Raw genomic sequence first — 21,376 nt, 5'->3', positions numbered from 1 at the left:
ATAAGGTCAGCGGCTACTTTGCTGACCAAACTTGACTTTCTTCTTGAGTCAGGCATATTCTGCCAAACACAGGCCATTGCAGTACTCTGCTCCATATCTGACTCAGAGGTAGGAGAAGAGGTAGAGAGAGAACTGTTGGGAAGGTGATCCTGCTATTGGTATGGTTCAGGTTCTGGATTGTCCAGGGGCTCAGATAAGAACTATGGTTCAGGGTAGGAAAAGGAATTTAGGTGTAACAAGGACTCTGGGCATGAATGCTCCTTTCTTATTCTGGATGGGAAAAAATGGGACCAAGGTCCCACATACCCACACCTTAAATTTGATTCTACTTGTGTTGAGAGCTACCTCATTTTACAAGGCTTTGGGAGTATTTCGCCTCTTGCTCTTTCTGGCCCAGCTTCTTATATACCCAAATATAATCATTACTTTCAGTAAAATGACAAAAATAATCATGCTTCAGTGTTACTTATTTCCCAGCAGCCCAAATTCTGAGACTCATGAAGCAGGGACTGATGATGTAATAGGGCAGGAATTGATGATGTCATATAGTTTCACAATACAGCCTACTCAGGTTCAATCAGAGTTGATTCTAGCCCATGAAACTTTGAGTTGTGCAGCTGTGTACTAAAGGTATAATTCAAAATGCCATAGCAAACTGTGATATGCATGAAGGCAAAGAAGGCAAAATTATTTTCCAGATGATCAAGATAAGAAAACAATCCCACTGTACACCAATGTAGGTCTCTGTATAAGACTCCAGAATGTTCTACTTAGTTTCTAAAAACAGGGAAATTACAACAGTGTAAATTTTAATTATAAAATAAAAATAAACAAGGAAAATAACACATGCACAAACATTTATTTAGCAGTATCTTGGGTAGAATTTCACCAGTTAGGAACAGTAAGATGATTTTTCAGTTTTCAGTATTAAGACAAAGCAAAACTCACCTGCCCTTCTTGGTTCGTATTTGAATCTTCTGCAGAAAAAAAAGGTTCTAATTTATTAGAATCCTGCTGAGCTCTCAGGGTGTTTGTACAGCTTTCAGTGGGAAAGAGAATCTGACTCTTCCGAGAACCTGAAGTTAATGAAACTTCATGGCAATAGGATTGAAGAAATGCTCGAACTCCATCAATCCCCACAAACTGTGAAACTGGAACTCCAGTAAAATTTATATTCCCAGAATCACACAACTGAGAAGCTCTCCATTTGTGAAGTCTGAGTGCCAATAACACAAGAAGAAAGGTGAAAAACAAGCAGGAGACAAAAGCCACAGCAACCACCAGGTAGAAGGTGAGATCTGACTGGGGGTCTGCAGGAACTGAGATGCTGCTCAAGTCAGTCAATACATCAGGGATGCTGTCGGCCAGCACCACAGTGACCGTGACTGAGGCAGACAGAGGGGGCTGCCCATTGTCCTTCACTAAAACCACCAGGCTTTGCTTGAGAGCATCTTTGTCCAGAAAGAAACGGGCTGTCCTGATCTCTCCAGTATGGAGTCCTATAGTGAACAGCCCTGGCTCTGTGGCCTTGAGTAACTGATAGGAAAGCCAGCCGTTCTGGCCAGAGTCTGCATCTACTGCTACCACTTTAGTGACCAGGTAGCCAGGCTCAGAGGAACGAGGAGCCAGCTCTATTCCAGTGGAGCCATCATTGGGCAGGGAGGGATACAAGATTTGGGGAGAATTGTCATTTTCATCGAAAATTAAGAGAGTCACTGTGACATTGGAGCTGAGTGGTGGAGAGCCTCCATCTTGGGCCTTGACTAGGAAGTGAATCTCTTGGAACTCTTCATAATCAAAGGAGCGGAGTGCATAGATGGCTCCAGTCTCAGAGTTTATGGAAAGGTAAGAGGAGAAAGCGGAATACTTTGCCTGGTCTTGAATGACAGAATAAGTAATTTTGCTGTTCTCCTCCCAGTCCGGATCATTTGCTTTTAATGTGAAAACAGAAGTTCCAGCGGGTGTATTTTCTCTTAAGGAGGATATGTAGGATTTCTCTTGAAAGGTGGGAGGGTTGTCATTTTTGTCTAAGATTTTCAGGGGAATGATGGTTGTTGTGGATAGAGGAGGGTTGCCTTTATCAGTTGCAATGACAGTTACATTGTAAGCTGGCATTATTTCCCGATCCAGGGATCTGTCAGTCACCAAACTGTAATAATTGTCAAAAGTTTTCTCTAAACGAAATGGCAGCTTCTCAGCGATGGAGCACCAAACCTTCCCATTGTCAGCTGAATCCCTGTCTGTTACTCTTAACAGCGCTACTGCAGTTCCTTGAGGGGAATCTTCACTCACAGCATTAGTGAGAGACGTGACTGCAATCTCTGGTGCATTATCATTGACATCATCAACAGTCACCAAAATATTTGCACGGCCCGATATACCCCTTCCATCATGGGCTTGGATCTCCATTTCATACAGAGGATTCTCTTCAAAATCCAGATTCTGCTTCACTCTGACTTCTCCCGTCTTGGAATCCAGATGGAATAGATTTAAAGCTTTTTCTGATGGTTGCCTGAATGTGTACATTATCTCTGCATTTATCCCTTCATCCAAATCAGTAGCATTTACTGTTACTAACAGAGAATCTATTGGAATGTCTTCCATTACAGTCACTTTATAAATAGATTGTGAAAAAACTGGTGCATTGTCATTCACATCTTCTACAACAACCCTGATGAGCGTAGTTCCAGATTTCACAGGATTTCCCCCATCGGTGGCTGTGAGGATTAAGTCATGGAAAGCTGCTTCTTCTCGGTCCAGAGACTTTTCTAGTATAAGCTCAACATATTTGCCTCCATTTGCAGCAGTTTGTACATCAAGAGCGAAATGTCCATTGGGGCTGAGTCGATAGGCTTGTAAAGAGTTTTCCCCTAAATCTGGGTCCTGTGCATCTGGCAGAAGGAATCGGGATCCTGTGGCTGTATTTTCTAGGATTTTTAACTGTACTGTCTCTACTTGGAAAGTCGGTGCATTGTCATTAATGTCTTCAATTTCGATTTCAGCTATGTAAACCTTCACTTGTGCCTGAACAAGTATCTCTAACTTTAGCATGCAAGTTACAAGTCGTCCACATATTGCTTCTCTATCCACTCTTTCATGAATACACAAATGGCCATTTTGGAAATTAAGGTCAAAATATTGTCTCCTACCTTCTGTAATAAGCTGGACTCCCCCATGCGAGAGTTGCTTCAAATCCACTGCCAAGTCCTTTGCGATATTCCCCACAAAAGAGCCTTTCGGCAATTCCTCAGGAACTGAGTAATGAATCTGCCCAGAAACTGCTTGCAAAAGAGACCCCAGCACAAGGAAGAATAACTCTCTCCTTGTAACATCTGATGGTATTTGTAGATCAGCCATTTCAAACTCTGCAAGGCTTTGTTTCTCCTATCTGTGAAGACTTAGATTTATCTTCTTTCTTTCTACAGACACAGATGTCTAAATTGAGCTCTTTTCAAGGAAGAATGTATTTATTTAGGACTTCCTTTCAACAAAATCTTCCCTTCCCTTCCCTTCCCTTTCGTTTCAGTTTTGTGTTTTCTGTGTAGTAGTGGGTTATTGAGAATAATTCCTACAGTGTTCTCTCCTGGTTGGTGAACAGTGACACCCAATGCCTCAAAAAGTAAGTGCAGAATTTTTTTTACAATTGCAGCAATGTGGTTTATCTTAACGTTTTCAGAAACTATAGATTCCTTCCATCTTTATTTTACAGTAGCCATAAAAACAAAATACAAGTATTCATTTTAAAGTTAAGGATTTTTTTAAAAAAATATCAATTGCATTTTGAAATTAACACTCATCCTCAGAAAAATAAGAAATCAAATAGGACTATATTGATTTTGTGCAACAGCTCTAAGTCAATAATACCAAGCCCCCATAAATGTGACAATATTTTATTCACTTATAATGTGGGGTGGGGTGACCAGAGATAGTGGGCTGACAACTCCAGAGATGGGCTTCATTTTCTCTTCTTTAAATTGCATGCAAAATTCAAATGTACGTCTATATTACATCTAAATGTTTTCATTACCACAATAATGCCCACTTCTGGGATATATGTCTATGAACTTGTGCCTGCACTTTTCTGTTGAACTGGATGAAAATTTCGACATAGATGCTGGAAGAAGGAAAAATTCTCTGCTGGCTGTATCAGAGACTAGTGAAACTAATGGTCCCAGCTAGGGATGAACATTCCCATCCACCTCCGATATGTCTAGAAAGTTCTAGGGAGGATGACCAGTATGCCACAATGCATTTCCACATTAGCTGGATCAGGGAGAACATACAGTGGATCTAATGTCAATTTCTTTGATTTTCTTAGTTCCTGTCTAGACTTTCCTTAACAAAATGATAAGGAAGATTTTCCAAAGTGTGTACATATTTTGAAAAGTGGAATTGTGAGCAGTGTTCCCTCTAAGCTGAGTTAGTGTGAGCTGGATCACATATTTTTAGCCTCCAGCTCACACATTTTTGTCTTAGCTCAGGAAATATGGCCCCAGAGCACACTAATTTATGCAGTAGCTCACAACTTTAATGCCAGTAGCTCACAAAGTAGAATTTTTGCTCACAAGACTCTGCAGCTTAGAGGGAACATTGATTATGAGGCTTATTGTTTTGACTTGTCTCACTGGAAGGGGAAGAGAGAGTGTGTGTTTACGCATGCTCAGGTAGAAGTAGAAATTTCTCAGTATAACCTTGTTGAAGCTATGGGGGCCTTTTCAACTGCAACACATTTTAGAAGTAGTTCTTTCATTATGTTCAAGTTTATAAGGCAATAGGCTGGACAGAAACTTTAATAAACCTAAAGACTTGCTATTGAAATGGTAGGGTTTTTCCCCCCGTTATGTTCATGAAATGCTGAAAGATGGAGAAAGAACAGTAGCGTTCTAGTAATGAAATAAATTAGAGAAAGCCTGGAAAACAGTGTATAGTAAAGAAATAAGACACTATCAGACTACAGCATTCAAAATTAATAAGACGGTCCTAGAGGAAGAATCACAAGGATCCGAAACGAGAACGGACCGGTTTTGCATTGTCGGACTGTATTGTTTGGAAAGAACCTGATTATCATCTTATGGACAGTAGTGAAGTTGTGTGCTTTGGATGGTATTTGTCACTGAATTTGTTACTGAAATTAACATTGTAATACTATGTTGTTAATGGAAAGTATTGTAATTATATTTTGATATTGTTTTGTAACACGGAGAGTATCTTTTCTGTCATTTCCTGATTGTTAACCTCCGTGGTCCCGGCATTGTTTGATGTCATTATTTGGGGTTGGAAGCTAGAAGGAGGGGAGGAACCACAGTGGGGTATCATGCCATATGGTCCACCCTCCAAAGCAGCTATTTTCTCCAGAGGAACCAATCTCTGCTGCCCTGAGATCAGTTATTATTCCAGGAGATCTCCAGGCACCACCTGGAGGTTAGCAATCTCACCTATATTGGAGACCACAAAGCGTGTAGTTTCTTTACTTTTCTAACAAGTCTCAGAGTGCTTGCCCATCAATAACTTAATGAGCAGCCCACACTAAGCCTACCACCTTGGTTAGGGCCTTACTACTTTCCGTTGACCAGGCACACTTATCCCTAAGCTTCCACAGCTTTTCGCAGTATGGAGCTGATGAGTTTCTCAAAGCCAGTTAATAGAAGTCCCCCCAAAATTCCTGCTTGGCTCTGAGGTGACCAGGTGTTCCTAGAGGGAGGGAGAATGGGCAGTCCTGCCAGAAAGGCTGACTTGAGGGCACATGGACTTCATGTATCCTGCAAATGCAGTGGTTAGTGCGTCAACAAAACTGCTGAGTTACCCCATCAAAGAGCCATGTCTTTATTTTTAAAACTGAGTTAAAATTGCTCCCTTTTCTCAACGTGGGAACCAGCCCATTGGAGAGTAGATTCCATGAGAGCCTGTGAAATTTACCAAGTAAACGTGTTCAGGATCGGTCTGTTGTAGCCCTTCTTGTGATCTTGCAATACAATATTACTATTGACAATTGCATGATGATGCCAATTAAACATGGATGTATTTCTAAAGAAGGAATTTTAGGTTCCAAGAATGCTGTGACTGTGGAAATAGAAAGGCACATATAAAGATATAGAAATAGTGAACACACACACAGTATTTACAACTGTGTAAATACTTGTTTGTGGACCAAAAAAAGGAGGGGGGTAGATCAGATCTAAACGTTCCACTTATGGAAGGGATCATCCTCTCACAAAAATAATCTTTCGATAAATACACAGAGACCCAATCCAGCATATTATATTCATACTAACAAATGGACTGAATTAATGTGGGTAGTTATTTACAGAAATAAAGTAGAATTTCTTCCTGGAATCCAAACAAACAAACAAAAAATCCAGCAATTCACTCTACATTAAAAATACTCAGAAATACCACCTTACCTCCTGGGATGCTTGTGTTTCATTTGCAATGCTTAAATCTTCTGGAAGATGTTTGAAACCCGGTTCCCTGGAAACTTGCTGATGTGTGAGGGTGTTTGTACAGCTTCCAATAGGGAAAAAAAATTGGCTTTTCCTAGAGTCTGTTGTGAGAGAAACTTCTTGGCAATAAGAGCGAAGAAAAGCTCTCACTCCGTCAATCCCCACAAACTGTGAAACTGGGACACCACTGAAATTCACATTTCCAGAATCACACAACTGAGAATTCCTCCATCTGTGAAGTCTGAGTGCTAACAATACAAGGAGGAATGTGAAGAATAAGCAGGAGACAAAGGCCACAGCAACAACCAGGTAGAAGGTGAGGTCTGACTGGGGGTCTGCAGGAACTGAGATGCTGCTCAGATCAGATAGGCTTTCAGGGATGCTGTCAGCCAGCACCACAGTGACCGTGACCGAGGCAGAGAGAGGAGGCTGCCCATTGTCCTTCACCAAAACCACCAGGCTTTGCTTGAGAGCATCCTTGTCCAGAAAGAAACGAGCTGTCCTGATCTCTCCAGTGTGGAGGCCTATGGTGAAGAGCCCTGGCTCTGTGACCTTGAGTAGCTGATAAGACAGCCAGGCATTCTGGCCAGAATCTGCATCCACCGCCACCACCTTAGTGACCAGGTAATCAGCCTCAGAGGAGCGAGGGGCCAGCTCTACTCCAGTGGAGCCATCAGTGGGAGTGGATGGGTACAAGATTTGGGGGACATTATCATTCTGATCAAGGATAAAAAGAGTGACTGAGATGTTGGAATTGAGTGGTGGGGAGCCTCCATCCTGGGCCTTGACCTGGAAGTTAATCTCCTGGAACTCTTCATAATCAAAGGGACGCAGAGCATAGACAACCCCTGTCTCAGTGTTAACTGAGAGAAATGAGGCAACTGAAACTGTACGGTCATTCCCATCAAGAATGGAATAAGTCACTGTACTGTTAGTGCCCCAGTCTGGATCATTTGCTTCCAGCATCATCAAGGAGGCCCCAGTAGGGTTATTCTCAAATAAATAAGACTTATAAGATATTTCTTTGAAGATGGGTGCATTATCATTTATATCTAGTATTTTTATTGGAAAGTAGGCAGTTGAAGATAATAGAGGTGTCCCTCTGTCTGTTGCTGTGATTGTCAAGTTATAATGCTCCGCAACCTCTCTGTCCAGATTGCCATCTGTCATCAAAGTATAATAATTGTCTATAGACTTCTGCAGTTGAAAGGGAAGGTTTGGAGGAATCGAGCATGTGACCTTCCCATTTTCTCCAGAGTCTTTGTCCTTGACACGCAACAGAGCAATTACAGTCCCACTCTGTGAGTTTTCTGGCACTGAAGTGAAAAATGATGAAACTGTGATTTCTGGAGCATTGTCGTTTGCATCCATAACTTTTACAAACACCTTAGCAAGAGATGACAAACCTTCTGCGTCCTGAGCTTGGACATCTATTTCAAAAGATTCCTGTTCTTCAAAATCCAAATTCCCTTGAACCGATATTTCTCCTGTTTGTGAATTTAATTGGAATATCTGGGAAATTTTTTCTGATTTTGTTCTAAATGTGTATGTTATTTCTGAATTAACTCCTTCATCAAGGTCGGTAGCTTTCACTGTAGTCAGAACAAACCCTAGTGGAACATTTTCCAATACATTGACTTTATAAATTGGTTCAGTGAAAACAGGGGCGTTGTCATTTGCATCCAGAACAATAACTTGGATTTGAACACTCCCAGACCTGATTGGGTCTCCGCCATCAATGGCCGTTAAGACTAGATTATGAAAAGCGTTTTCTTCCCTGTCCAAGGAATTCTCAAGTATCATTCCAGCATTTTTAACTCCACTTTCTCCAGCTTGTACATACAAGGAGAAATGTTTATTATAACTTAATTCATATCTCTGAACAGAATTGCTCCCCACATCTGGGTCCAGCGCGTCTGCAAGGAGAAACCTTGATCCTTGAGCTGTGGTTTCTCTGATGCTAAAGGTCAGTTGTTCCATTTGGAATCTCGGGGTATTATCATTAATATCTATTATTTCAACTTCAATGGTATAAACTTTCATCTTGTCTTGAACTAGAATCTCAAACTTAAGCAAGCATTTCAAAATCTGACCACAGACCGTTTCTCTGTCAATTTTTTTGCTAGTGTATAAATGTCCATTTTCCATGTTGAGAGCAAAATACTGAGTCTTACCTGTGGAAATGACATGGACTCCATTGCTAGATAACTTATCCATATCCAGCTCCAGATCTTTTGCAACATTTCCCACAAAAGAACCTCTTTCAGTTTCCTCAACCATCATATAGCGAATTTGTCCAGAAGCAGCTTCCCAGACGATCATCTTCATGAGCCAAATAAGAGTGGAAGTTCTGTAGTACTGAGATCTATGATTTTCTGCCATCTCTGAATGTCTGATATGCTCCTCTGTTAACAGGCTGTCTTTTCCCTTTATAACTTGTTTTCTGAAGCAGCAGCAGAGATACTTTCACAGGAACCCAAATATTAATTTAAAAAACAGAATGTTATCTACCTTTCTAAAAAAGACTGTCCACCCTGATGTGCATCCTGTAAGCTCCTGTCAAATATCTTCCTGTTCTTCTCTCTAGCTGCAGAGGTGGGTATGCTAAATTTCCAGCAGGTTTTCTTTAAAAATGGATGAACAGCGCCGCCCAGAGCTGCATCCAATAATTTCAGCTACATAGATAAAAACACTATCCTATTTTTCTAGGAAATAAATGTCCTTAATGAATATATAAATATAGTCATGCTCTAAATTTAAAGTTACAAATATATGAGGTATACTTAACACTATATCATTTTGGTTTATCCGTCTTCTGCACTGTGTTATTCCCATTTCTTAAGTTTTGATCTTTTTATCCTAAAATGAAAGAGTGACTATACATTTATACTTTATTCTCTCTGTTTATTTGTGTACCTGATTTCATTTCTGGAATGTGCTTTTGTACTTTTACTAACATATACAAGAAAATACCTTACAGTTTTTCAGCCAGTAGAAATCTCTAAAGAAACATTTGCTGAAATCTAAACAGTGATGCATGCTCCTCCAGGTGCGCACAGGGGCTTTTCTTCTTCCAGCAAAAACACTCCATGTATTTGCCCCCCAGAGCACCACATCATGAGGTACTGGGGTGGGGTGGGGGCAATGCAAGAAGGAAATCCCCCTCTGGGCAATGTTCTTAGCCTATGCAGGGATATGGCGCATAGGATGCAAACCATTATCTCCAGGCTCCTTTCACTTCATGAATTATTAATGTTGGCAGTCTAAGCAGAATAATTTCGCTTGTCCATCCCTCTGCCTTCTCAAGAAATGTTTGGAGTATTTCAAAGCTGTGTTTTAATAACAGAGATCCATGCCCACTCCTTGCTCATAACTAACTTCAGCCGACCAGCACAAGATTCACGTTATGAAGAGGAAGATACTAAGCAATTCCTTTAATGCTATTACGGGGAAGGCTCCTCACTGTTCACCACTGGGGTGTTACTAACCATGAAAGCTACAAGACAGGGCATAGAGAGGGAGAACACGGCCAGCTGGAATGAATTGTAGGTGGTGGCCATGAATCTCATGTGTCCAGCAGAAGGATGGCCATATAATAAGGACCTAATGAAAATGATTAGACTCTGGGGCAGCCAATCAGCTCGAGGTTGCCATCCCTAGTATTTGAGTCTGAAGATGTACAACCTCAGCTGTGCCTGTTCTACTTCATTGGGTCTGTTTCTGCTATCTTATCTGCCTGGTAGATATGGCTGGTATTGACAGGACCAATGAAGGATTCCAAAATAATTCTCTTTCTTGTGTGCCCAGGTGGGTGTACAGTTAATGTTGTAGGGGATGTGAGATCTAGTCCTGCCTCTTCCATCTATTTTGCTACTACTCAACTTGTTTGCTGGTGAAAATAAGAGCTTTGCCTTATTCCCAGATTCCTCCTTGGTAGAATCCAACCTGTGACTGCTTTTCTCTAAATGAGTTACGGGAGTGACAACAGGACTGCCTTCTGTGAATGTTCTGTTGTGTGCAGGGCTTCCTCCTGGAAAAAAGAGGTGCCAGAAGTATCAAGAGCGAAATGAAGGAGAAACACATGGAGGCCTCTCATGAACCTGTAAACATTTTTAAAGAATGTTGTTTCCACAAAGACATTCTGGAATTCCATTCCACTGCATTTCCCATAAAAAATGTCCTGGTTGTGTGTTCTCTTATTGCTGTCCTAGTGATCTGGTATGGGTTGTGGAAATGTGTTGTCCTTCTCATCAAAGACACCACTAACAGGAGCTGTAGAACCATGAAACATTGATGTGTGGAGAAGTAAACGGAAAAGTAGTCCTTTAGATATGCAGAACTCAGGCCATTAAGAGCTTTAAAGGTAACCTCCAGCAGTTGTAGTTGAACCCAGAAGCATACGACATAGACAATGCACTTGCTTTTATATAGGAATAATGTGCACATAATGACTAGACTCTGTCAGTAGAGGGAATGCCACACTATTATCAACTGAAGCTAGTTAGAATGCCATCTAAATTGTACTGAAATGAGCACTAAACTATTTTAATTTAATGTTCTAATTCAAATGTTTTATTGTTGTTCTATTATAAGAGGCAAGGTGGTAGTGATAACAAACTGTTTATTGAGTACAGCATGGTAGGTGGCTGAACTAACAAGACTGAAGAACAGGGCTCGCTGGGCCAACTATATACAACTCAGGGTTCCCACGCTACCACATGATTGGGTCATTCAAACCAGCAGGGGGCCTGTGATTGGAGCAGGGCAGTCTGGATTTGGATCTTACTGCACATTGTTCCCAAGTCCCCGAGCTCAGTCCTTCAGGCTCCAATGAGCCAGGCAGGAACACCACTGACAACAGCATTTATACACAACTGTAGACAATGCACTTGCTTTTACATAGGAATAATGTGCACATAGTGACTAGACTCTGTCAGTAGAGGGAGTGACACTCTGTTATCAACTGAAGCTAGTTAGAATGCCATCTTTAAATTGTACTGAAATTGGCACCAAACTATTTTAATTTGATGTTTTTATTCAAATGTTTTTATTGTTGTTCTATTATAAATTGTGAGCCACCCTTAGCCTGCTTCAGTGGGGAGGGCGGGATATAAATCAAATAAACATTCAGATTTGTCTTCAAGGGTAGCCCCACACAGAGTGTGTTACAGTAATCTAGCCTAAAGTTTATGGAAGCGAGGATCAGTGTAGCCAGGTCACCTGAGCCAAGAAGGGAGGATAATCTCTGGATAAGATGAAGAAGGCACTCCAAGCAACTGAGCCAGCCTGTTCACTCATCTTCAGGGTTGGAGCATCATGAAAAATTTCACCTGGCAGCCAAAGCCAGCTGAACTCCCACTGGTTAGTTAGTCTCATTCAAAACATTAACTTTCTCAGCTAATGTTACCTCTGTTGTGTCTGGGCTGAATTTCAGATTGTTCACCCTAATCCAGTTGACCATGGCTTTCAGACACTGGCCTAAGCCTGAGACTGCTGCTTCTGGGAGCTTAGCTTGTAATCATCATCCACCAAGGAAACCAACACCATCCTGGTCCCATAGCCAGGCCTAAAATCCAGCCAAGAGTGGTCACAGATAAATCATCCAGATATCCTCTGCCACCACCCATACAAGCACTATACCCCAAACTTCTAATTAAAGATAAGCATATAATTAAAGATAAATATATTATTTGTAAGATCTTCCTTTGCTAGCGTTGTATTTCCCCCCCCAAAAAGAAGTCCAATAACATATTTCAAAGTACTCAGAAAATGATATTCAAAGAAAGAAAACAGAACATTTAATCAGCCAAGATGACCCTGAATCAAGTTTGAATGTGATTGCCAAGGACCCTGTCCACGTCAGCCAAGGAGATCAGTTCAAAACTATGAAAATGACGATCAGGTGCTTCAGTTAATTCTGGTGTTTGGTCTACACAGACACCATCTTCCTTATTAGACTGGATCCAAAAGATGCTATCAAAAAAAGTCACCCTGTTGGTCCTAAACATCTTCAACACGGTGGGTGGACTGAGGTGTTACCAGACTATGAACCTTCCTGAATAGTCGTGCAGGACAGGATTCGGCTGTTTCAGTGCTGTCAAAGAAAAACTGTATTCTTTCCTGCCATCATCACCACTCCATACACCAACAAATATGTAGTATGTTCTGTTTGATACAGTGTCATTTTTGTCACTGATGCTCAAAGTCCTGGGTCACTCATGAAACAGAAAGCAGAGGATCTATTTCATGCAGTGGATACCAGGAAGAGATGGACCCTTCTAATTGCCCTTGACTGTTCCCTATTCCAAAATGCTCTCTGAGGACTGTTTCAGTATCAAACTGGTCCATATATCCCTGTCTGCTGTCATGCTACAGTCCTTATTAAGCCAGAGAAGGATGTCTTAAGTATCTTCAAGAGATATTGTGTGACAAATCAACAAAATTCAGTTTTGTTTATACATCGTATCCATAGGATGAATCCAATAGGAATCCATATCCACTCCGACAAATTAGTCAGTTAAGCTGCTTTATATTTCCATTCATTAGTTCGCACTTTCTTTGCAGAACAAGTCCCTATTCCATGCGAGATATTCCTTAGTTAGATTGTCTTTATAAATACTGCACAATAGTAGAAACAATCGTTAATACTATAACTACAGTTGTTAAACTATGGTACAGAGTAAGAAACATATTTAGGGGCTGAATCCCATGAAACATATATTCTGGTGACTCAGAGTAACGGCCAATCTTCTAAAATGGTTAGATTCACAGCATCCCTTTGCTCACGATGCACTGGAGACACAGATGGACAAATCCAGATCAGCAATAACCCAATTCCAAATATTGTAAATGAACCTCACAACATCAAAACCCAATTCCTTTATATGTACTTAAACCTTATACATTGGTTACCAATAATTACATTCAACTACAATGCCCATTCCCTGTGTAGTTGCGTGGATGAACAAATACAGTACTGAAAACACGGATAAAGCACTTATTTTCTTTCTGCAATGAGTACAGAGTGGCTGCTGTTTGATGGCATGATACTGTAGATGCATGGCTGAGCCATGATAAACTTGCAAATCCCACCAAAATCATTCCAAAACATCAATTATTCTGAAACAATTTAAGCACTTCCACAGCTCAAATTTCACGGACAGATTTACTCTTATAAGTTTTAACAAATTAATTTTATATTCTTTGCATCAGTTTCTTCAGACTAAACTGTAGAGAATGAAACTCACCTGTTCAGAGTTCTGCTGTTCTTTAGCAGCACATGAATCTTCCAGTGATAATAAAGGACCTGATTTGTCGGACGTTTGCTGGGGTGCAAGAGTACTTGTACAACTTCCAATCGGGAAAAGAATTTGGCTCTTTCGGGAGCAGGTGGTCAGTGAACCATTAGGGCAATAAGAATGAAGAAAAGCTCTTACTCCATCAATCCCCACAAACTGTGAAACAGGAACTCCGCTGAAATTCACACTTTGAGAGTCACATAACTGAGATGTTCTCCACCTGTGCAACCTGATGGCTAGCAACAAAAGGAGGAAGGCGACAAACAAGCAGGAAACAAAAGCCACAGCAACTACCAGGTAGAAAGTGAGATCCGACTCAGGGTCTGCTATAGCTGACACACTGCTTAGGTCAGTCAATATATCAGGGATGCTGTCGGCCAGGACCACAGTGACCGTGACTGAGGCAGACAGTGGTGGATGCCCATTGTCTTTCACTAAAACCACCAGGCTTTGCTTGAGAGCATCCTTGTCCAGAAAGGAACGGGCTGTCCTGATCTCTCCAGTGTGGAGTCCTATGGTGAAGAGTCCTGGTTCTGTGGCCTTCAGTAACTGATAGGAGAGCCAGGCATTCTGGCCAGAATCTGCATCCACCGCCACCGCTTTAGTGACCAGATATCCAGGTTCAGACGAATGGGGAGCCAACTCTACTCCAGTGGAGCCATCAGTAGGAGTAGAAGGGTACAATATCTGGGGGGCATTGTCATTCTGATCTAAAATTAAGAGAGTCACTGTGACATTGGAACTGAGTGCTGGGGAACCTCCATCTTGGGCTTTGACCTGGAATTTAATCACTCTGAACTCTTCATAATCAAAAGAGCTCAAGGCATAGACAGCCCCTGTCTCAGAGTTAATAGAAAGATAAGATGAAAGCAAGACATCTCCAATGTCTGTGTCCATGATGGAATACATTATTCTGCCATTTTCCTCAAAATCAGGGTCATTTGCCTTTAAAGTCAAGATTAAATCACCTCTTTGGTTATTTTCTGCAATCTGAAAAGTGAAGTCTGTAGTTTTAAAGATGGGTGGGTTGTCATTTTCATCCAGAATTTCTAATGAGAAGTAAGCTGTTGCTGATAGAGAAGGTCTCCCTTGGTCCATTACTGTGATTGTGATGTTGTATTCTGAAACTTTCTCCCTGTCCAGGCCTCGATCTGTTTCTAGACTGTAATAATTATCAAAGGATTTTCTCAACAGAAATGGAAGGGTTGTTGGTATGGAGCACGTGACCTCTCCGTTTCTCCCATCATCTCTGTCATTTATATTTATCAGAGCTACGACACTTCCTGGTGGAGAACTTTCTAGAACCTTGCTGAAAAGCGGCGTAATTGTGATCTCTGGTGCATTATCATTTGCATCCAAGATTCTTATTATCACTTTGGCACGAGTAGACAATCCAGCCCCATCTTGGGCTTGTACTTCCATTTCATGTAATTTAGAGTCTTCAAAGTCCAGATTCCCAATGATTGATATTTCTCCAGTAGAAGAATCCAAGTGGAATATTTTTGAAGTTTTTTCCGAAATTTTTCTAAATAAATACTTTATCTTTGAATTTATTCCTTCATCAACATCAGTAGCATTCAGAGTTAGAACTCGAGACCCTTTAGGGATATTTTCCACAACACTCGCTTCATACAGAGACTTGCTAAAAACGGGAGCATTATCATTTACATCTGTAACAGCAACATGGATTTGCACAGTACCTGACCTGATGGGATCTCCTTTGTCAGCCGCAGTGAGAATCAGCTGATGCGTTTTCTGTTCTTCTCGATCCAGCAACGTTTCAAGGACCAGCTCTGCATATTTGATTCCATCAGCTCCCAACTGTACATCCAAAGAGAAGTGGTTGTTCTTACTGAGATGGTAGCTTTGGAGAGAATTAGCCCCTAGATCTGGGTCTTGAGCTTCTGGTAGAAGAAACCTTGCACCGAGTCCTGTGTTTTCAGCAATTTTAAACTCAAGCTCCTCTACAGGGAAACTGGGCGGATTGTCATTAATATCGGTTATTTCAACTTCAGTGGTGAAAAACTTCATCTTGTCCTTTACAAGAATCTCAAAATTTAACAGACATTTCTCCATTTGGTGGCAAATCTGTTCCCTATCAATTACTTCATTAACAAACAAATGGCCATTTCGTAAATCAAGGTCAAAATATTCTTTCATACCTCTGGAAATTATCTGGACGTTGCTACTTGACAGCTCCTTTATATCCAGTGCAAGATCCTTTGCAATATCTCCCACAAAAGAACCTTTCTCCATTTCCTCAGGAATTACATAATGGATCTGCCCAGAAGATGCTTCCCAAGTACTCATCAGGATAAAGCAAAGTAGAATTCTCTTTTGATAGTGGAGTCTCCTTCCAGCCATTTCTGGATAATCACTGTCAGATTGCAGTATTTAGTGTCTTTTTTCTGTAAAAGTGCTACAAAGATCATCCAAAACTTACTGAATTTTTCTCTTTGCAGATCCAGACAGAGTGGAATGTGAGTCTGAGCTTTAAGTATTGTCTCTTGAATGAGAGAAGAGCTGACTGGAATTTGCAGTTCTCCTTCTTATGAGCAAACAGCGACACCCAGAGTTTCAACCAAGAATTACACCAACTGTTTCCTTCAAGCTTTTCCACCCAATATTTCATTTATAACATATCTGCTTTTATTTGGAAACTCTGATAAATACTATTTGTTATATGTTCTAACTTACTTTAAAATGTGAAGGTCACATTATGGAAGAACAAACTAATATTTCACTAAAATGTTTCTGATGATAAATGCTAAATAGAATGTATAAAGTTTTTTTTTTCTAATCCCAGCCATTTAAAAAGAAATAATCTTTTTTTTTTTTGGAGGGAGGCTTTAATTTTTAAATAAAAGCTACAAAGCATTAGATGGCATGGGGTCTCGCAACTGTTTCTATGCAACATAAATAACTCTGAACTCAATATAGACAACTCTTTGAGAATAAGAATTATTCTAACAATACAGCTGAAGAATTATGAAGTTCGTTGGAGTAAGGGAGATTTAGAGGTGATACTCATCTGCAATCCATCTGCCTGGATTTGTAGTAGTGTGTGGTTATGCTGAAGGCTTCTTGAAATGCAACAGGGTTTCTACATGGAAAGCATTTCTTTGCAGAAAATAATATGCAACCTGGGTATATTTATTCAAAACATTTCTTGGCTGTCTTTCTTCCCAAATGGGCTCCCCGATGTTTTGTTGCAGGTAAGCATGCGGAGAAGCTGTCAGTTAGGATGGTGTCATGGTTAGTGTCAAACCAGGATCGGGGAAATCCAGGTTTGAAATCCCACTTGTGCCATGGAAGTGTGCCGTTTACACACTCCCAGCCTACCCAACCTCACAGGGTTGTTGTGAGGATACAATATAAAAGAAGAGAATGATGGAAGCTGCTTTCGGGCCCCACTGGGATAAAGGCAGGGTAAAAATAATAAGGTCAACTGTGACTTCCCAGCATAAGTGCATGCAGCAACATATGCATATGGACATGCATATAATTCTCTATTCAGAACCAATTTGGGCATAATCAAGACAAAAATAAAGGCTAACAAACAGACATGTTAAGCACATTATGTTTCTACCGTTAAGATTAAAAAAAAACCTTGGGAATACATTACCTGAATTGTTGCCTTTCTGTTCTGAAATTCTGTCCTAACTAACACAAGCTTTGGGTTGAACTTCTTATGACCCTTATTCCAGAGCTTCAGGCACACTGCATTTAAAAAATGCCAACAGTTGTGCGACATTACTGTTTAGAGTTGACAAATTCTTTCTCATTTTCCTCATAAAGGTTTCTTCTTATTTTGCTTTGCTTGCAGAACTGTGTGGTATAGTATAATTTGCTCTCTTTTTAGGGGAGAGGCTGTAGCTCAGTGGTAGAGCATCTGCAGAAGGTCCTCCTAGGTTCAGTCTTCATTATCTCAGAGGCAGAGCACTTGTTTGGTAGGCAGATGGTCCCAGGTTCAATCCCCAGCGTCTCCACTTAAAGAACAAACTTAGCTTGACTCGGCTTCTTCTCCAGTCCTCCCTTTCTTGTGTGTTTAGGATAAGACTGCCAACTCCATGTTCAGAAATCCTGGACATTTAAGGGCACAGCCTGAGGGCAGAATTTGAATATTTTATTCTGAAGAGTATTTTATTTTGAAAATAACAGAACAAATCTGCAATTATGCCAATATTTGTTATGGAGAAAAGTTTAAGTTTTTCCTTTATATTCCTCTTTCTTTTTTGTCTTTTGTATATTTGAAACTTTTTAAATCTTTCAATATATATTTTTAAATAAAGACAAACACAGCATCTCCCTAACTTCTTTTTAATGTTCACTAACTTATTGCATGTAGTAACCCCTCCCATCTAGCCAGCAGAGATCCTCTGCAAACTCCCATTCTTTATATTCCTTATTAGGATATTCCTGTAAATTACAGCACAGTGGGGAGGGGAAAGCACTCTGTATATGCATAGAGACAGTTTCCTTAATTTTTTTTTTTCTGTTTAAGAATCTAAGCCATAACTATAATGACTGAGGTTAGGCTGATCACATTGCTGTGATATAGTGCATCTGTGGCTTCAGCAGTTGCAAATGACAACCATGCCATCTATAACTGGTATGTATCCAACAGATAGTATGCTTGTAGGTATGGCAGAGGCTAGACGGAAGCAGGAACTTAACAGGTCACCTTTCTATTCCTTTATGGGCCACTAAAACTACTTTCATATCAGACTGTTGCCTATGTTTCCTTGAAAGCTTGAAGTACATTTGTTCTTTAATACACACAATAGCTTTGTACAGTAGGCCCATCTGCATTCTTTCCCAGTTCCCAGCTCCTATTGGCTGGTTCAGAGCACCACCATCTTCAGCTCCTTATTTGCACATTACAGTGCTCTGAACTTTTTGTACCTGAAATGGGAAGTTCTGAACTGTTCCCACCTGGAATGCCAACCCCTTTTATGTGGTCATTTAGCGTGAGATGAAATGGAGGTTTCTTAAAACTCTTCAAGGTGTATTTCTTGAAGATGAGGGTACATCAGAGGTTAATTTGGGGTCACTGTCCTGTAAGAATTCAAGTGTTTCCTTGTTTACTAGCAAGCCTTGGTTGAAAATCTACCTGAATCAAATTTTGCAGTTCTGAGAGCACACACACAGTGGTTGCCTAATTTTGTGTGGCCCTGGTGATCTACTACAGCAGTGTCTGCATCAAACTGCTGGAACTGGACGACATAAGGAGGCTGATTCCTTAATCCAAAAACTCTCTGTACTTTGTCAACTAACCTTTTCCCTGACACGCTAGTTGTTCATTTGCAGTGATTTGTATGTGGGGTAGTATCTAATTGTACAAAATTTGATTCCAATGGCACCTTTGAGACCAATGAAGCTTAATTCTGGGTATAAGCTTTTGTGTGCATGCACACTTAATTGTGTTATTCTCCACCTATGGTCTGAGCTCATGCATAGACTGACCAGCTCAGTGCAAAATTCAGATGTGGCACTCATCCTTAAAAGTCCCACCTTTCCTCCAGGATTTTGAACCACTTCTTGTGATTTAGGCCTCAAGCAAATCCAAGTGATTGTAACTTCTGGAACAGGGATTTCATGGCTCTGGAAAAGAGCATAAGCTTAGCCAGGCTTTTATTCAGCTTTTTAAAATTAGTTTTTTTGGGGGGGTCAGTTTAGGGAAGAAAGCTTATGTTAATAGTGATACACAGAGAGTTTTTGGTAGGAAAAGCCCAGCAGGAATTCATTTGCATATTAGGCCACATCCCCTGACACAAAGCCAGCCGGAACTGCACTCCTACGCGTTCCTGCTCAAAAAAAGCCCTAGTGATACATATAAGCGTCCTGCTGAGGGCCCTTCATTCCTGACTGGTGTGTGTGTGTGTGCAGGTTCTGTGGAAAGGGGCTCTGTGAGGGAGAAGGGCCTTGAACCTGCTGAGGGACCCTGGAATCAAGAGAGGGGAATCAAATCTCCCCTCAGGGGTTCTTTCCTTTATTTGAGAGGCCATTTCACTTTTTACACCTAAGTTATCCACACATCACATTTCCCTTATTAAATACTTTGTTTTGTTAGATAAAACTCTGTCCATCTCCACGTATGTCTTGTCTCTCAGGTGAAAAATCTAAGATGCAGCAAGGGTCTCTATTTACCTCACATATAAGTACAGTCTGAGTCCAGCAGGTTTGCAAATAAGAGAAGGAGGATGTGGAAGAGGATGATGATGATAATAATAGTCTTTACTAAATTTAGGGAGCACACAACTGACCCTCTGCCAATCTTTGTTTTAAAGCTTCTGTTCCCTCTATTTGATTGTGGTCGATTGGGGGAGAAAGACTCTACAGGAGATGCCAGAGTGGGGGGTGGGAGTTCAGAAGGCAGTGGCCTCAGAGCCTCCCCACCCACCACCCCACAACTGCCACAGCAGGATTTTCCAGGAACTGTTAAACCGAATGAATACCTGGTGCCCTGATGCGTGAGAAAAGGCAGCACAGAAATATTTTAAACAAAATAAATGACAAAAGTATCTTTCAGGGTAGTAATGGGGTGGCTAAAGATTCACTCCTCCTTTCCCTTTGCTGAAACTCTTGGTTTCTGCTCCTCTTGACTGCTTTGGGAAGCAGGATCTGCCCTTCAGGAGCTCTCAAGAACAAGAAAGCTGCTTCTATGTGGCCTAGGGTTGCCACCTCCAGTTTGGGAAATATGGGGGTAGAGCCTGGGGAGGGGAGGGACTTAAATGGGGTACAATGCCATAGAGTCCACCCTCCAAAACAGCAAATTTCTCAAGGGGAACAGATCTCTGTCATATGGAGGTCACCTAAAATTCTGGGGGATCTTTATGCCCCACCTGGAGGCTGGCAACCCTAAATTGTGGCCCCATCTCTTGATGACCTCTGGTGTAGTGGGAGGCAGTGTTCCCTCTAAGCTGAGTTAGTGTGAGCTAGCTCATAGTTTTTTAGTCTCCAGCTCACACATTTTTGTCTTAGCTCAGGAAGGATGGCCCCAGAGCAAACTAATTTACACAATAGCCAAATTGCTCACTCACAACTTTAATGCCAAAAACTCACAAAGTAGAATTTTTGCTCAAAAGGAAAGGTCCCCTGTGCAAGCACCAGTTGTTTCCAACTCTGGGGTGACGTAGCTTTCACGACGTTTTCACGGCAGACTTTTCACGGGGTGGTTTGCCATTGCCTTCCCCAGACATCTACACTTTCCCCCCAGCAAGCTGGGGACTCATTTGACCGACCTCAGAAGGAGGGAAGGCTGAGTCAACCTCAAGCCGGCTACCTGAAAACCCAGCTTCCGCCAGGGATCGAACTCAGGTCATGAGCAGAGCTTAGGACTTCAGTACTGCAGCTTTAACACTCTGCGCCACGGGGCTCTTTATTTGCCCATAAGACTCCACAGCTTAGAGGGAACATTGGTAGGGGGGACTATTTAATAAAGATTCATGCATTAAACAATGCTTACAAACCACTGTTTTTATTTCCATGGTTTGTCCACTATTGGGATTTTTAAAGATGTATCTGCTGTTTCAAATTATCTGCCTGTTTGAGCTAGTACAGTGTAGGTATAGGAAAAAGCTGCTACTGCAGTCTTTAAACACCTGCTTTGGGATACTACAGTGTTTTCCTTTTCAA

General features: G+C 41.1%; 2 protein-coding genes across 2 annotated transcripts; both read right to left on the bottom strand.

The window, feature by feature from the left end:
- Positions 1-152: 152 nt before the first annotated feature.
- On the bottom strand, positions 153-8,849 carry LOC132582258 (protocadherin gamma-A2-like). The gene is made up of 3 exons (XM_060253797.1): positions 6,402-8,849; positions 949-3,384; positions 153-200 (listed from the first exon to the last, which is right to left on the bottom strand). The coding sequence occupies exons 1-3, from the start codon at positions 8,820-8,822 to the stop codon at positions 153-155; spliced, it is 4,905 nt and encodes a 1,634-aa protein (XP_060109780.1). The 5' UTR covers positions 8,823-8,849.
- A 4,808-nt stretch (positions 8,850-13,657) lies between these two features.
- On the bottom strand, positions 13,658-16,048 carry LOC132582257 (protocadherin gamma-A12-like). Its single transcript, XM_060253796.1, has one exon. The coding sequence runs from the start codon at positions 16,046-16,048 to the stop codon at positions 13,658-13,660; it is 2,391 nt and encodes a 796-aa protein (XP_060109779.1).
- Positions 16,049-21,376: the final 5,328 nt, after the last annotated feature.

The sequence above is a fragment of the Heteronotia binoei genome, chromosome 14, assembly GCF_032191835.1.
Source record: "Heteronotia binoei isolate CCM8104 ecotype False Entrance Well chromosome 14, APGP_CSIRO_Hbin_v1, whole genome shotgun sequence".
Classification (NCBI taxonomy): Eukaryota; Metazoa; Chordata; class Lepidosauria; order Squamata; family Gekkonidae; genus Heteronotia; species Heteronotia binoei.
The sequence above is the reverse complement of the archived record's forward strand: the minus strand, read 5'-3'. Positions and strand labels throughout refer to the sequence as shown.

Excerpts from the sequence above, each read along its gene's own strand:
- LOC132582258 (XM_060253797.1), bottom strand. The coding sequence starts at position 8,822 with ATGGCAGAAAATCATAGATCTCAGTACTACAGAACTTCCACTCTTATT. Across the intron at positions 3,385-6,401 it reads AAACACAAGCATCCCAGGAG|GAGAAACAAAGCCTTGCAGA; the intron begins GTAAGGTGGTAT and ends CTTCACAGATAG. Across the intron at positions 201-948 it reads ATACGAACCAAGAAGGGCAG|TTCTTATCTGAGCCCCTGGA; the intron begins GTGAGTTTTGCT and ends CCTGAACCATAG.
- LOC132582257 (XM_060253796.1), bottom strand. The coding sequence starts at position 16,048 with ATGAGTACTTGGGAAGCATCTTCTGGGCAGATCCATTATGTAATTCCT.